Source organism: Pavona decussata, unplaced genomic scaffold (genome assembly GCF_977016875.1).
Source record: "Pavona decussata unplaced genomic scaffold, jaPavDecu1.1 SCAFFOLD_602, whole genome shotgun sequence".
NCBI lineage: Eukaryota > Metazoa > Cnidaria > Anthozoa > Scleractinia > Agariciidae > Pavona > Pavona decussata.
In genome coordinates, this window is record NW_028145860.1 from 4334426 (window position 1) to 4348811 (window position 14386).

Here is a 14386-nt window from a genome sequence, read left to right on the forward strand (position 1 = left end):
AGTGTTTCAAGGTCTTGCAACCTCGAGTTCGCATTTCGCCATCATTTAGCTGCATTTCAACTACGAGTTTGCGTTTTGCCATCTTCTAGCAGAGTGACTGTCAAGGTCTTGCAACCACGAAGTCACTTTTCGCCATCTTCAGCAGTCTTTCAAACCACATAATTATACATACAATACGTTGTTGTTTCACAAAACAAAACTGTATGACTGTAATAGATTTCAATGTGAAATTTACAGAGAAATATGCTAACCAGCTACTTGGATGTTAACTTCAATAAATATTCAATCGTTTCTTTGTTAACATTCGTATGCACAGTATTTATATCCAGTAAAAACGATATACAGGTGTTAAACAGATCTTCAAAAGCGGGGCCAGCAGTGAAAACTATTACTAGTTGTAAGGATAGAACAAAACGAAGCATTTCAGGAATCGCGAGTCCATTACACTCTTGCTGGGATAAAATCGCTGTAAAAATAGGAGAGGGGGGGGGGGGGGGTTCCGGAACCCCTGGAACCCTCCCCTGGCTACGCCCCTGTTATTGGCCGCGGCCCGGCCTCTGCCTACACAAAATTTTGATTTTTTTGCGAAAAATGTCTGTTCCATTTGATTCCTCACCCGGAATTTTTGGCCGAATGGAAAGCGCCCGAATAATCTTTATTACACACGCAAGTAATCTTAGCTTGCGTGTGTTTAACAGAATCTAAGAACAATATTACAATTTGATAAAAACTCGAAACTCTTAGTTGTTATACGAATCCAAACTAAACTCGAACTCCAAGGACGTTCAACAGCTAATTTTAAAACAAAATCTCGACAATGATTATACTCGTACGCTCCAAAAAAAAAACCGTCCTAACAAATAAAAAAGAATTTCCATCAACCCGCTCAACCTGTCACTCGTAGTGCAACAGAACGAGAATTAAGACTTTGGCGGGGGAAATAGAAAACCGATCAGAGAACTCAATCGAACTCAACCAAACCCGGCCGAAAATGTTTTCGAAGAGACACTTCGAATACCAAATACATCTATTTGAGCTGAAAAAAAATTGGGGGTTAACTAGATGCACTTTATGCGAGAACTAACAACTAATATAAACGCAAAAACGATGGCAAACAGACATACTATCAAGGAGGCACGGCCCCGAACTGATTTTGCTGGTTGGCAAAACTCATCAAAATATGCTTACTAGTAGATATTTGAGTGAGATAACATGGAACATGGAATTACTCTTACATAGCGCCTCAGGAGGAAAATATGGAACGATATACAAGAGGAATATTAGACTATAATCAGCAAATGATGCGTTCATTTTACTCTTGCTTGGTTATTTTCGTTTAGTACTTCTTACAGGAATGGTTCGGTATGGAATGGCTTTACTAAAAGATTACAGTCTTTGTTATCATAATGACTTTTAAGTCAACTAAGTTTAACTGAGTCAGCTTTTTGAAGTGATTTACCTTATTGCTGAATAAATCATTTTTTAATTATTTCGAAGTAATAGTCATTCACTGTCAAACCAGTTGTTGTTGGTTTCCATTAAACTTCTTTCTAACAGAGATTCTTCTACTGATTTCAATTCTTTCTATTTTGTTGTTTAATAAAAATTCTGGGAGCTATTTTACTGGCCCCTTAGTTACGTCATCACCAGTCGACTTTGTTATCTTGTAAACTAAAGATTCAAAATCGTGGGTGGTCTTATGAACCAAATCGTACGCTTCGGTGGCATATCAGGCGAGTTTGGTCGAGCCATGGTTCTTATACCGAGGGGGAGACCAAACGAGCCTGATATGCCGCCAAAGCGTACGAGAAAGGTTACGATTAGGTATTTACCGTACCCAAATTCAGCAAAATCCGGTGATATTTTTAGTAGTTACGGGAATAAAATGTCAGGCGTCCTATCGTGTGGCCTGCGAAGAGAATAATACGAGTCAACAAACGACGCAGAAAGTGATGAATGAAAAAAAATATTACTTTGAGTTTTATACAGCGAGCAAAGTAAAAATATGTGTAAAACCCTTCTCTGCAAAACTATTACCGGCATTGTTTCAGTCTGAACGTTCCAATACTTGTCGGCAAACATGGCGCAGTTGGCGAGCACCCACCAGCTCAGTTTTGGCGGGAAAGTTTTAACTCTTTTTACGACCGGAAAACACCAGCTAAATCTTAAATTACGAGGTTTCGGTTTTATTGGTTAAACCTCTTTTCAGTTGATCGCACGGTAGCAATACTCTACTTGAAAAAGACCATGATATCTTCCTGATTGGCCAATTGCGAATTTGGGCACGGTAAACGTGAATTAACTCCCTATCACGGTTTAGTTACGGTTTTATCATTATTCCTTGTATTCTTTAATGTTGATTGATGCCACTCTTAACACTTTCCTTAGTTTTAAGCCGTGTTCTCATAAAACCGGGGTCATCAAACGCTTTCAAAATAGCAGAGTTCACGGAAACTATCATCTTTTACGACGCACCGCAAATTCCCTTGCGAGTCCGAAATAAATATTATTTCAAGATTAAATTTCGAACGAAATTTTTTCTTCAGCGCTTCGCTTACGTGTTGAGGAACTGATTTCCAATTTGAGTGGCGGTAAAGCACGTCTTTCTTGTCAGAAGAGATGTATCCATTTCTGATGCGAGTTTGTAGCAAAACAGTCTCGTCTAGATTTATTTTCATTAGTGGCTGCCACGCGTTTCCCGTCTTTTTGTCCACCTGGGATATGAGCTCACCGCTCTCATCTAATAGAATAACAAGTTCAGCGTCAGATTGTTTCGACCACTTTCTTAAAAGGTCTGTTGCCACGTAATCTGGCACAACAAATTCAGGCACCTGATATTCAACATCTTCGGGTTTCTTTGAGATTTGTCCGTAGCGAAGGTGAGTTATTAACATAACAGTTTTTGAAGGGGGTAAAACAACCTTAAAAGGTTGAGTTCTCTTGATGTCATGTAGTTGAGGGTCATATTGGCTGCTAGAGGCAGAAGGAGGTTGGCTGTAGAATCCTTGTGACGAGCCACTGGTTCCAAATTCCGAAACATGGCGGGAGTGGTAGCTGTGGCTGGTGTGATGCGGGCGGGAACTTGTTGTGCTGGCAAAAGCTGATGTAAAAAGCGAGATAAGATCATTGTCGTTCATCATTAGACTGCCATTTACAAACCACGTCACGAAAAATTTTCCGTTGTCGTTGAACAAGTTTGCAATTGTGCTTTTAACAATCTCCTTATCTTGCTTGGAGGGGCTCAGCCGGCAGCAAACCACTACGTTGACCCTTAGCCCTAACAAGAATATAAACAAATCAGTGCCATTATAGAGGTCTATAGAACGATGATGAATTGGAGGTCCTAATAAACCAGTTTTACTGATGAGTGTTATCGTTACCAACAGTAAGCTATAGTTAAACTTCAATTTCAGTAAGAACGTCTTACCAACATTTCTTTCCGCAGTTTGTAAAAGCCTCGCATAATCAAATCCTTGTTCTTCACAGACACTTTTAACTTTCTCAGCATCGACAACCAGAACACAATACTTCAGAGGATTCTTTTCCAAATATGATATCAAGTCGTCGACGCTTGCGTTATGAACGTCAGGATCATCTGCCAGGTTCAGTATGTCACGTCGCCTCTCGATCAGTTGAGTCACGGCTGACAAAGACTCCTGTTCCGCATTCCATCCCAGGACTGACAGATCTGATACAATAAAAACAAAAAGATCAGCAAATGGCAATAATGTAATGCCAAAACATTATTGGCAAGTATGCTACAACACGATAAGAGTAACAACAAAAGCGCGCGCGAGAGAGAAAATTCTCGAATGTGACAACGATACAAAAATTACTGCCCAACAGTGTAACTACCGAGAAAGAACGTCTAGTTAAGTTAAACGGGCCGAGAAAATACCACCAAGGGGCGCCAAACATTACCTGCTAGTACCCCTGGTCCGTTAAAAGAAATTTAAATCATCCATTAATTATCGTTAAAGACTGGTAACAATAATTATATGACTCGTTTTCTGTATGAACGTGTAATAACAAGGGCCAACATTGTTAGCTACAAGTGTAAACGCTTTACATGTATTAAATTTGCCCCAGAATGGTGGCTAACATCTGTACCCTTTTTCAGACCATAAACAGCTGAAAACATACAGTAGTTAATCGACCCCGCTAACTCGAACAGTTTTTCGTTTCCCTTCAGAGTTCGAGTTACCGGGGTTCTACTGTACATTTAGCTTATATAGGGGAGTATCCCCCCTCCCGGGACTAAATTGTGAGTGCTAAGAGTACAAAACTCTCAAATGAAACTGCAGTTATTCACCACTTGTATTTGTATAACAGAAGAAGCTTACTTCACCTTTACATTCATTTATTTTGAAGCTTGCAGTGGTTGCTTCCGACCATAAACTGTCTGCTCTTTGAGAAGGTGATGAAGTGGTCATACTCAAATCAGCTGTGTCTTGGCTTGATCTGACTGCTTTTCCTGGACTTTCCTTGGGCAGTAGACCATATGAGGCACTCTGGTAGCTACCTTCTGTATTCCTCTCTTTGAAGGGGCTGCCACACTGTAGGGTATCCCATGTATCTTGTGGCTGCTGTGTTTTTATTCCCTCTGTCTTTCTCCTGGAAGTTCCGGAGGCTCTTGGTTGTGGCTGTGTTACAGATTTTGTAGGAGCCCTGTGTTCTGGCCGTTGCGGTTCAAACTTCTGTCCCTTCCTGCTTGGATTAAAGAAATGCAGTAGTGCTTCCTCGTGAATTTTTCTGTGTTTCTTGTCCCAAGAAAAGATGAAGCTCTTTCTCCCATCCATAAATTCATCGCTGAACTGCAAAGATACCTTTCTTCTCGCCCACCGTGAAATAAACTCTTTTTCTTCCTCGTCTTCGTCCTTGTAGTTGTCATCTCCGCCGATAACAATGATGACATTTTCTGTAGGAGTAAGCCGACGAATGCAATTAATGCATGATTTATTTTAATTGCAGCGAAAAAAATATATAATCCTAAGAAAAAGACATGCCAAAATTCGACTAAATTTGGTTTTCAAGTCGTGTAATAAACGACTTCGTCGCTTAACAAGAGGCGATGTTGGCAAATGAAATTGCGCGCTGATATGAATCGCGGGTTTGTCCACCACTGAGTTATTGCTGCGCGTAATCCTTCAGGATTAAAAGCACGTTCTGCCTCTGAATTTTTGCATGCAAAGCCGGGCATCAAAGACAAATCCGCCAAAGATAAATAACACACAAGACTGCCTACAATTTTGTACCGTTGGTTGGAGCCTTATTAGGCTCTCCTGTCCTCAAATGTGCAGCACGTGAAAATACCAAACAAGTAAATGGATCAGCGAAACTGAGAACCACACAGCCTGTTCCAGGCTTTCATAACTGAGTTGTCTGGTAGTGGAAATGAGAAAAAAATAACTGAACTAACAGCAAACCGAAAGTAAGACGGTTGGAGACTTAAGAAATTATTTTGCTTCGCATGTTGATTTCATCTGCTTCCGCCTTCAGTGACAGTTTTCATTTTGAGTGCGTTCAAAATACTCTTTTATCCTCGTTTCTAGGTGCGGTTATTAGTTGCTACACAGGCCACGTTTGTGACAAAATAACATCCACCCCACCACCACTGGAAATATTCAGTTGCACTGTTTAGTTTTGATTCCTTTGCGTGTTGCTTTTCCTATGACGCTTTCAGTTCTGATGAATTGATCAAAGTATGCAAAGCAGAAGGGCCCGCTCAAAAGACATCAGGTTGTCTTAAGTACACTGAAAAGGACCCTACTAATTTCATATCCACAATCATATTTGCATGGGGGAGGGATGGGGGGAGGGTAAATGACTTTCGCTTTCGCTTATACTTCCGGCATGTAAATACGGTATGCACTTTCGCATGAACTCGCCGTACGAATGCCTTTTGCAAAATTATATATTATATATGTACCAATATGTGCACTACCTACGATTTGACTCAAACGGCCAAATTATATGCTAAATGCGACTAGTAGATCTTCTCTCACCCGTTGCCTGTAGCAAGGCTCTGTAGATCTTCGTGTATCCAATGCCAGCGTTTGGTTCGTTGATGGAGAGGCAAGACTCGTGTGCATGGACAACAAAGACGGCTAAGTCCATCTGTAGCCCAGGAATGGTTTCATTGCTCATCTCGGACATTTTAGCAAGAGAGAAGTAGTGTTGTTCCACCGATTCTAGATTCGGTTTCGTCGCTTTCAACCAATCTTCGACGGCATCGAGCTTGTAAGTTCGGTCGCAATTGAAAAGGTGAATGCTTCGCTGCTTTGACATCGTTTGTGTTTCTTACGGAACTCTTTTCACCGTTTCCTAGCTTGAGATGTTGCTTTTCGCTGGACAATTGAAGAACTACAATACTGCACACCTTCTGCTTTCCTCGAAACTGATCGATCGAAATTTAACCCAATCGTTAATAGACAAGTACGCAATTTTTCCAAGAATCTCTCTCAATTTACGTCACAAGCGGTCATGTTACGAATAGTCACGCAATGCCAAAGTGACAGGGAAACATCAAAAGCAATGCTCATCAAAATTAAGCGCAAATCTAATTCAATCTCCTGAAAGATGAAGTAGAAAATAAAAACCACAAAAAATGACGGTGATCGGGTATGGGTATGACATCAATATCATCAATGACTAATCGATGGCAAAGAACTTTGTGGCCTATCGATTATAATCTGTGACTACTCAGCTGATTTTACATTTAATAATTATTCATTCATTCCATTTCCAGAGAAAGCAATCAGGTGTAGAAACATAGCTAGTACTAAGCATGGTCTTTACAAACCATAAAATTTTTTATACTATAAAACAAAGACACAACTTGAGGCCTATAGTATTTATTTGCATCACCATAGAAACACATTTATGTAAAATTATGTAAACTTTTAACACAAGTTTTCCACTTTTTGATCAATATTCCGAAAACTCAATAAGAAATTCCTCGAAGGAATGTACCCTACTTAATAACAAGATTCTTATCTTAAAGCTAAAAATTCAATTACTGGCATAATATCCTACAAGGTCGACTGAACAAAAATACAGGATTTTACCCATATATTCTCTTCATATGCAATCCTACTTTGCATAATTGCATTATGAACGACAACATGGCTAGGTACCCTAGAAATATAAGTTATGCAATATTGCAATCGTACGTTAATATCTAAACACAGATACGATGAAATGTCTCTGTCAGAAGTATTCCGCATAGACTAGCAGAAGTCCGTTATTTCCTAGCGATAATAAAGCGGACAAACCACGCGAGCGCGCGCGAAAATTTCTTCCCTTCGCGTGTTGGGTTTCCTCGCGGGAAGAAGTTTTTTCGCGCGCGGTCGCGTGGTCTGGTCGTTTTGTCATCCCTAAGAAAAATAAGGGATGCTGGTCGACTATGCAGAATACCCCTATATTCTGCAAGGAAATCTTTCCCTAGTCTTCGCGGAGTATAGGAAGGTCAAAAAATCGTAGTATTTCTTTTGTGATCTGGATCACTTGAACCAGTTTCTATCAGTCCAAAATATACTAACGGAGATTTTGATTTGGTCAAAACTCGGCTACTCAAACATTTTAATTTGAACATCTTCTCCAACACCAAATTGTTATTTGAGTGGCGCGGGGACTGAAATATGAAATGACTTCTCTGAGCAAGAATACACCATAAAACGTGTTTTCAAAACACATTGGCCAATTTTTTTAAGTTGCAATCCATTTCCATTCTAGCCATCTGCAACCAAGGATTAATGATACTAGTTTCTGTGCACTAGTAGGGTTATTTTTAACAAAACTGAAAAACAACTCCTTTTGAAGAGTCTTCTTTGATTAGCAATTTAACACAAATCAAAGATCACGTTAATCTAGGATTAGCTCAATCGGGCTTTGAACAACTGTGCCCTGTCTGCAGGTTTTACGTCATCAGAACGAAAGTTTTGGATTACTGCTCAATGCCGTAACGGCTTTCAGAAAGGCGAACTAAGTGTCACTGCAAAGGGCTGTCTGTTTCCTCAGGGGAGATTATTGCATGGTTGCTTTTTTCTTTCAATTTTATATGCCGTGAGTTTTTAAGAATTGGTAACACGTTAAAATCAATAGCGATACTGTACAATGGTTGTTCCAATTTTCCAGAACGTTTAGACAACCTCGCGAGATATACACAAAATTTCGATATTTATTCCGGAACATTTCTGTTCCATTTGATTCCTCACCCGGAATTTCCGGAATTTTTAGCCGAATGGAAAGCGTCCGAATAATCTTTATTTACTCCTTAGTCTTTGCTTGCGTGTGTTTAACAGAATCTTAGAACAGTATCACAATTGGATAAAAAACTCGAAACTCTTAGTTGTTATACGAATCCAAACTAAACTCGAACTCCAAGGACGTACAACACCTAATTTTAAAACAAAATCTCGACAAGGATTATACTTGTACGCTCCGAAAAAAACCGTCCTAACAAATAAAAAAGAATTTCCATCAACCTGCTCGATCCAGACTACCGGTCACTGGGTCGTGCAACAGAACGAGTATTGAGACTTTGGAGGGGGAAATAGAAAAACCGATCAGAGAACTCAATCGAGCTCAACCAAATCCGGCCAAAAATGTTCTCGAAGAGACACTTTGAATACCAAATACATCTATTTGAGCTGAAAAAAAAATTGGGGGTTATTAACCCCCAATTTTTTTTTCAGCTCAAATAGATGTATTTGGTATTCAAAGTGTTTCTTCGAGAACATTTTTGGCCGGGTTTGGTTGAGTTCGATAAATAAGATGCACTTTAAGCGAGAAATAACAACTAAACAGATATACTATTAAAGAGGCCAGCCACGAACTGATTTTGCTGGTTGGCAAAACTCACCAAAGCTGCTTTAATACTATACTGAGATAACTTGGAACATGGAATTACTCTTACTTAGCGCCTCAGGAGGAAAATATGAAACGATATCCCTGAGAAATATTAGACTATAATCAGCAAATTATGCGTACATTTTACCATTGCTTGGTTATTTTCGTTTAGTAATTCCTAAAAAGATTACAGTCTTTGTTATCATGACTTTTAAGTCAACTAAGTTTAACAGAATCAGCTTTTTGAAGCGATTTACCTTGTTGCTCAATAAATCATTTTTTAAATATTTCGAAGTAATAGTCATTCACTTTCAAACCAGTTGTTGTTGGTTTCCATTAAACTTCTCTCTAACAGAGATTCCTCTACTGATTTCAATTCTTGAACTTTTGTTTTTTTACTAAAAATTCTCGAAGCTATTTTACCGGGCCCTAAGTTACGTCATCACTAGTCCGCAATTGTTATCTTGTAAACTAAAGATTCAATATCGTGAGCGGTCTTTTATACCAATCGTACCTTTTTCGTACGCTTCGGCGGCATATAAGGCGAGTTTGGTCGAACCATGGTTCGTATACCCCGGGCGAGACCAAACAAGCTTGATATGCCGCCATAGCGTACGAAAAAGGTACGATTAGGTATTACCGTACCCAAATTCAGCCAAATCCGGTGATAAATTTAGTAGTTTCGGTAATAAAATCTATCAGGCGTCCTCTCGTGAGGCCTTCGAGGAGAATAATACGAGTCAACAAACGCCGCAAAAAGTGATGAATAAAAAATAATTTTACTTTGAGTTTTATACAGCGACAAAAGTGACAAAAAGTGGTAGCAAAATGTGTAAAACCCTTCTCTGCAAAACTATTATCGGCATTGTTTCGTTCTGAACGTTTCAGTACTTGTCGGCAAAAATTGCGCAGTTGGCGAGCGTCCTCCAGTTTAGCTTTGCGGGAAAGTTTTTACTCTTCTTTTCGGCCGGAAAATACCAGCTAAATCTTAAATTACGAGGTTTCTGTTTTATTGGTAAAACTTCTTTTCAGTTCATCGTACGGTAACATTACTTTACTTGAAAGTAACCATGATATCGTTCTGATTGGCCAATTGCGAATTTGGGTACGGTAAAAATATAAATTACCTCCTTATCACGGTTAAGTTACGGTTTTATCATCGTTCCTTGTTTTCTTTAATGTGGATTGATGCAACTCGGCTAAACATTTACTTTAGTTTGAAACAGTGTTCTCATAAAACCGGGGTCTTAAAACGTTTTAAAACTTGCAGACTTCACGAAATTTACCATCTTTTACGATGCACCTTAAATTCCCTTGCAAGTCCGAAACAAATATTATTTCAGCATTAGATCTCGAATTAAATTTTTTCCACAGCGTTTCGCTTACGTGTCGAGGAAGTGATTTCCAATTTGAGTGGCGGTAAAGCATGTCTTTCTTGTCAAAAGAGACGTAACCATCTTTGATGCGAGTTTGTAGCAAAACAGTCTCGTCTAGCTTCAGTTTTATTAATGGCACCCATGCTTTTCCTATCTTTTTGTCCACCTGGGATATGAGCTTACCACCTTCATCCAAGAGAATAACAAGTTCAGCGTCAGATTGTTTCGACCACTTTCTGAAAAGGTCAGTTGCCACTTCACCTGGCACAACAAAATCAGGCACCTGGTGTTCAACATCTTTGGGTTTCTCTGAGATTTGTCCGTAGCGAAGGTGAGTTATTAACATCACAGTTTTTGAAGGGGGTAAAACAACCTTAAAAGGTTGAGTTCCCTTGATGCCATGTAGTTGATGGTCATATTGGCTGCTAGTGGCAGAGAGAGGTAGGCTGTAGAATACTTGCGACGAGCCACTGGTTCCAAATTCCGAAACATGGCGGGAGTGGTAGCTGTAGCTGGTGTGATGCGAGCAGGAACTTGTTGTGCTAGCAAAAGCTGATGTAAAAAGCAAGATAAAATCATCCATGTTGATCATTAGGCTGCCATTTGCAAACCACACCACGAAAAATTTTTCGTTGTCGTTGAACAAGTTTGCAATTGTGCTTTTAACAATCTCCTTATCTTGCTCGGACGGACTCTGCGGGCAGCAAACCACTATGATGACCTTTAGCCCTAACAGGAATATAAACAAATGCCATTATAGAGGTGTATAGAAGGATGATGAATTAAAGGTCCTAATAAACCAGTATTACAGCTGAGTGTTATTGTTACCAACAGTAAGCTATAGTTATAAAAAGTTAAACTTCAATTTCAGTAAGAACATCTTACCAACATTTTCTTTTGCCGTTTGAAAAAGCCTCACATAATCAACTCTTTTTTCTTCACGGACACTTTTAATTTTCTCAGCATCGACAACCAGAACACAATACTTCAGAGGATTCTTTACCAAATATGATATCAAGTCGTCGACAGTTCCGTTATGAACGTCAGGATCATCTGCCAGGTTCAGTACGTCACGATAACTCTCGATCGGTTGGATCACGGCTGACAAAGCCTCCTGTTTCGCATTCCATCCCAGGATTGACAAATCTGATACAATAGAAACAAAAAGATGAGTAAATGCCAAAACATTATTGGCAAGTATGCTACAACACGATAAGTGTAACAACTGAAAAGGGCCCGGCACAGTAAATTGGCGCTAGCTGTTGTGGTCACCCTGCCTTAACCCAGTACTTGTTTAGCTTCTGTTTCACGTTGTTATGTTCTGTTTATAGTTTTAATTTTGAAGGCGAAGTCTAATAAAATAAAAATAAAAAGCGCGCGCGAGAGAGAAAATTCTCGAATGTGACAACAATACAAAAATTACTGCCCAACAGTGTAACCACCGAGAAAGAACGTCTAGTTTAACGGACCGAAAAAATTCCACCAAGAGGCGCCAAACATTACCTAATAGTACACCTGGTCAGTTAAAAGAAATTTAAATTAGCCATTAATTATCGTTAAAGACTTGTATAACAATAATTACAGTATATGACTCGTTTTCTGTATAAGCGTGTAATAACGAGGGCCAACATTGTTAGCTGCAAGTATAAACGCTTTATTAAATTTGCTCCAGATTGGTGGTTAAAATCTGTACCCTATTTCAGACCAAAAACGGTTAAAAAACATACATACAGCTTATATAGGGGAGTATCCCCTCCCCCTCCCGGGACTAAATCATGAGTGCTAAGAGTACAAAACTCTTGGTAAGTTCGGTGGTGAGCTGCCGCCCAAACACTGTTGAGGAGGTGGATTTTGACCACAAATTAAACTGCAGTTATCCACCACTTGTATTTGTATAACAGAAGAAGCTTACTTCACCTTTTTGTTCATTGATTTCGAAACTTGCAGTGGTTGCTTCCGACCATAATCTGTCTGCTCTTTGCGAAGGCGATGAAGTAGTCATACTCAAACCAGCTGTGTCTTGGCTTGATCTGACCGCTTTTCCAGGACTTTCCTTGGGCAGTAGACCATATGAGGCACTCTGGGAGCTACCTTCTGTATTCCTCTCTTTGAAGGAGCTGCCACACTGTAGGGGATCCCACATATCTTGTGGCTGCTGTGTTTTTATTCCCTCTGGTTTTCCAGAGGCTCTTGGTTGTGGCTGCATTACAGATTTTGTAGGAGCCCTGTGTTCTGGCGATTGCGGTTCAAACTTCTGCTGTGCTTTTATTTTCTCTGTTTTTCCGGAGGCTCTTGGTTGTGGCTGCGTTACAGATTTTGTAGGAGCCCTACATTCTGGCGGTGGCGGTTCAAACTTCTGTCCCTTCCTGCTTGGATTAAAGAAATGCAGTAGCGCTTCCTCGTGAATTTTTCTGTGTTTCTTGTCCCAAGAAAAGATGAAGCTCTTTCTTCCATCCATAAATTCCTCGCTGAACTGTGAGGACACTTTCCTTTTCGCCCACCGTGAAATAAACTCTTTGTCTTCTTCGGCTTCGTCCTTGTAGTTGTCATCTCCCCCAATAACAATGATGACATTATTTCCTACAGGAGGAAAAATTCGAAAAAAAGAATCTTTGACAATTGCCGCGAATCGTGATTATAGATTGTAGTGGAAGCCATTTACACGAAGCGTCAGTTAACTGCAATTACCAGAACCATTCAATTTTGAAAAAGAATTAACAAACAAAATGAATCATGGTGATTGCCCGCCTCGATTAGCCCTGCTATATGCGGGCTGTGTATTCCTGTAAAATATATAAATATATTAAATAAAGTTGTTATTGTTTGGTGTTATGGGAAAAGAACACTATCGTGAAAATGGCCTATTGGCACTATGTTGAATTCTTAGGCCAAGTCACGCAACATGTTAAAACAGTTACAATTGATTTGCATATATTTGCTTGCTTGCGCAAGGAGGAAAACTACTTCCGCCTTTTGTTCCTACCTTCATACTCATTCGCGCCCAATGTGCTCTTTTTAATGCTTGTTTCTCGCTAGGTATAGTGTTATCCCACGGCCAGCCCACTATAAACAGGTTTTTGTTCCTTTGGTTGTTTGCTTTTCTCACGATTGACGCTTTTGCTGTACATGTCAACCAATTAACTTTCTCTTGATCAGCAAATCAAATATCTATTTACCTGTTTTTCGGGTTTTCGTGAGTTGATTGTATATTTTCAAGACTGTTATATGTGCACACTTGATATCACATTAGATTTCCATCAATTTTGACCAGTGATGTATCTCCATAGTGGACTGGTAAAATGACTTTCGCTTTCTGTTATACTTCCGGCATCATGTGCGTGTACCGCTTTATCAACATCTTTTATAAGATGCTTTCGCCTAGAGCTCTCTGTTTCAGCTTTTCCAAAATTATATAGAATGTTAATACATGAAGCGCCCTATACGGTCAGATTTAATCTGTCTAGTTACATATCTGCCCTCACCCGTTTTCTCCAGCAAGGCTCTGTAGATCTTCGCGTATCCAATGCCAGCGTTTTGTTCGTTGATGGAGAGGCGAGACTCGTGTGCATGGACAACAAAGACGGCTAAGTCCATCTGTAGCCCTGAAATGGTTTCGTTGCTCATCTCGGACATTTTAGCAAGAGGGAAGTAGTGTTGTTCCACAGATGCTAGTTTCGGTTTCGTCGCTTTCAACCAATCTTCGACGGCATCGAGCTTGTAAGTTCGGTCGCAATTGAAAAGGTGAATGCTTCGCTGCTTTGACATCGTTTGTGTTGCCTATGAAACACTTTTCACCATTTCCTAGCTTGAGATGTTGCTTTTCGCTGGAGAATTGAAGAACTACAATACTGCACACCTTCTGGTTTCCTCGAACCTGATCGATCGAAATTTAAGCCAATCAACAAGTACGCAATTTTTCCCAGAAACTCTCTTAATTTACGTCACAAGTGGTCAGGTTACGAAATAGTCACGCAATGCCAAAGTGACAACGGAATCATCAAAAGCAATGCTCATCATAATTAAGCAGGAATTTATAGCAATCTCCTGAAAGATGAAGTAGAAAATAGAAACCACAAAAAAATGACGGTTATCGGAGCTTTTATACTCTAACTGACGATGGGTTGTCGATTGGAAAACAAATGTTGACAACAAATGAAAGC

The 14386-nt window shown here is 39.7% G+C and overlaps 2 protein-coding genes across 3 annotated transcripts; both read right to left on the reverse strand.

Annotated features, from left to right (window-relative positions):
- Window positions 1-1496: 1496 nt before the first annotated feature.
- LOC146449502 (uncharacterized) lies at window positions 1497-14055 on the reverse strand. Of its 2 annotated transcripts, XM_085101843.1 has the most exons (5): window positions 13709-14055; window positions 12144-12806; window positions 11112-11372; window positions 10062-10955; window positions 1497-2383 (listed from the first exon to the last, which is right to left on the reverse strand). In XM_085101843.1, the coding sequence occupies exons 1-4, from the start codon at window positions 13989-13991 to the stop codon at window positions 10108-10110; spliced, it is 2055 nt and encodes a 684-aa protein (XP_084957969.1). In that variant the 5' UTR covers window positions 13992-14055; the 3' UTR covers window positions 1497-2383; window positions 10062-10107. The 2 variants fall into 2 exon arrangements, with proteins under 2 accessions (XP_084957969.1, XP_084957968.1); XM_085101842.1 differs by lacking the exon at window positions 1497-2383 and having other exon boundaries at window positions 8776-10955.
- On the reverse strand, window positions 2377-6454 carry LOC146449503 (uncharacterized). Its single transcript, XM_085101844.1, has 4 exons — window positions 6006-6454; window positions 4349-4918; window positions 3428-3688; window positions 2377-3277 (listed from the first exon to the last, which is right to left on the reverse strand). Exons 1-4 carry the CDS (start codon window positions 6286-6288, stop codon window positions 2421-2423), a joined length of 1971 nt encoding a protein of 656 aa, XP_084957970.1. The 5' UTR covers window positions 6289-6454; the 3' UTR covers window positions 2377-2420.
- Window positions 14056-14386: the final 331 nt, after the last annotated feature.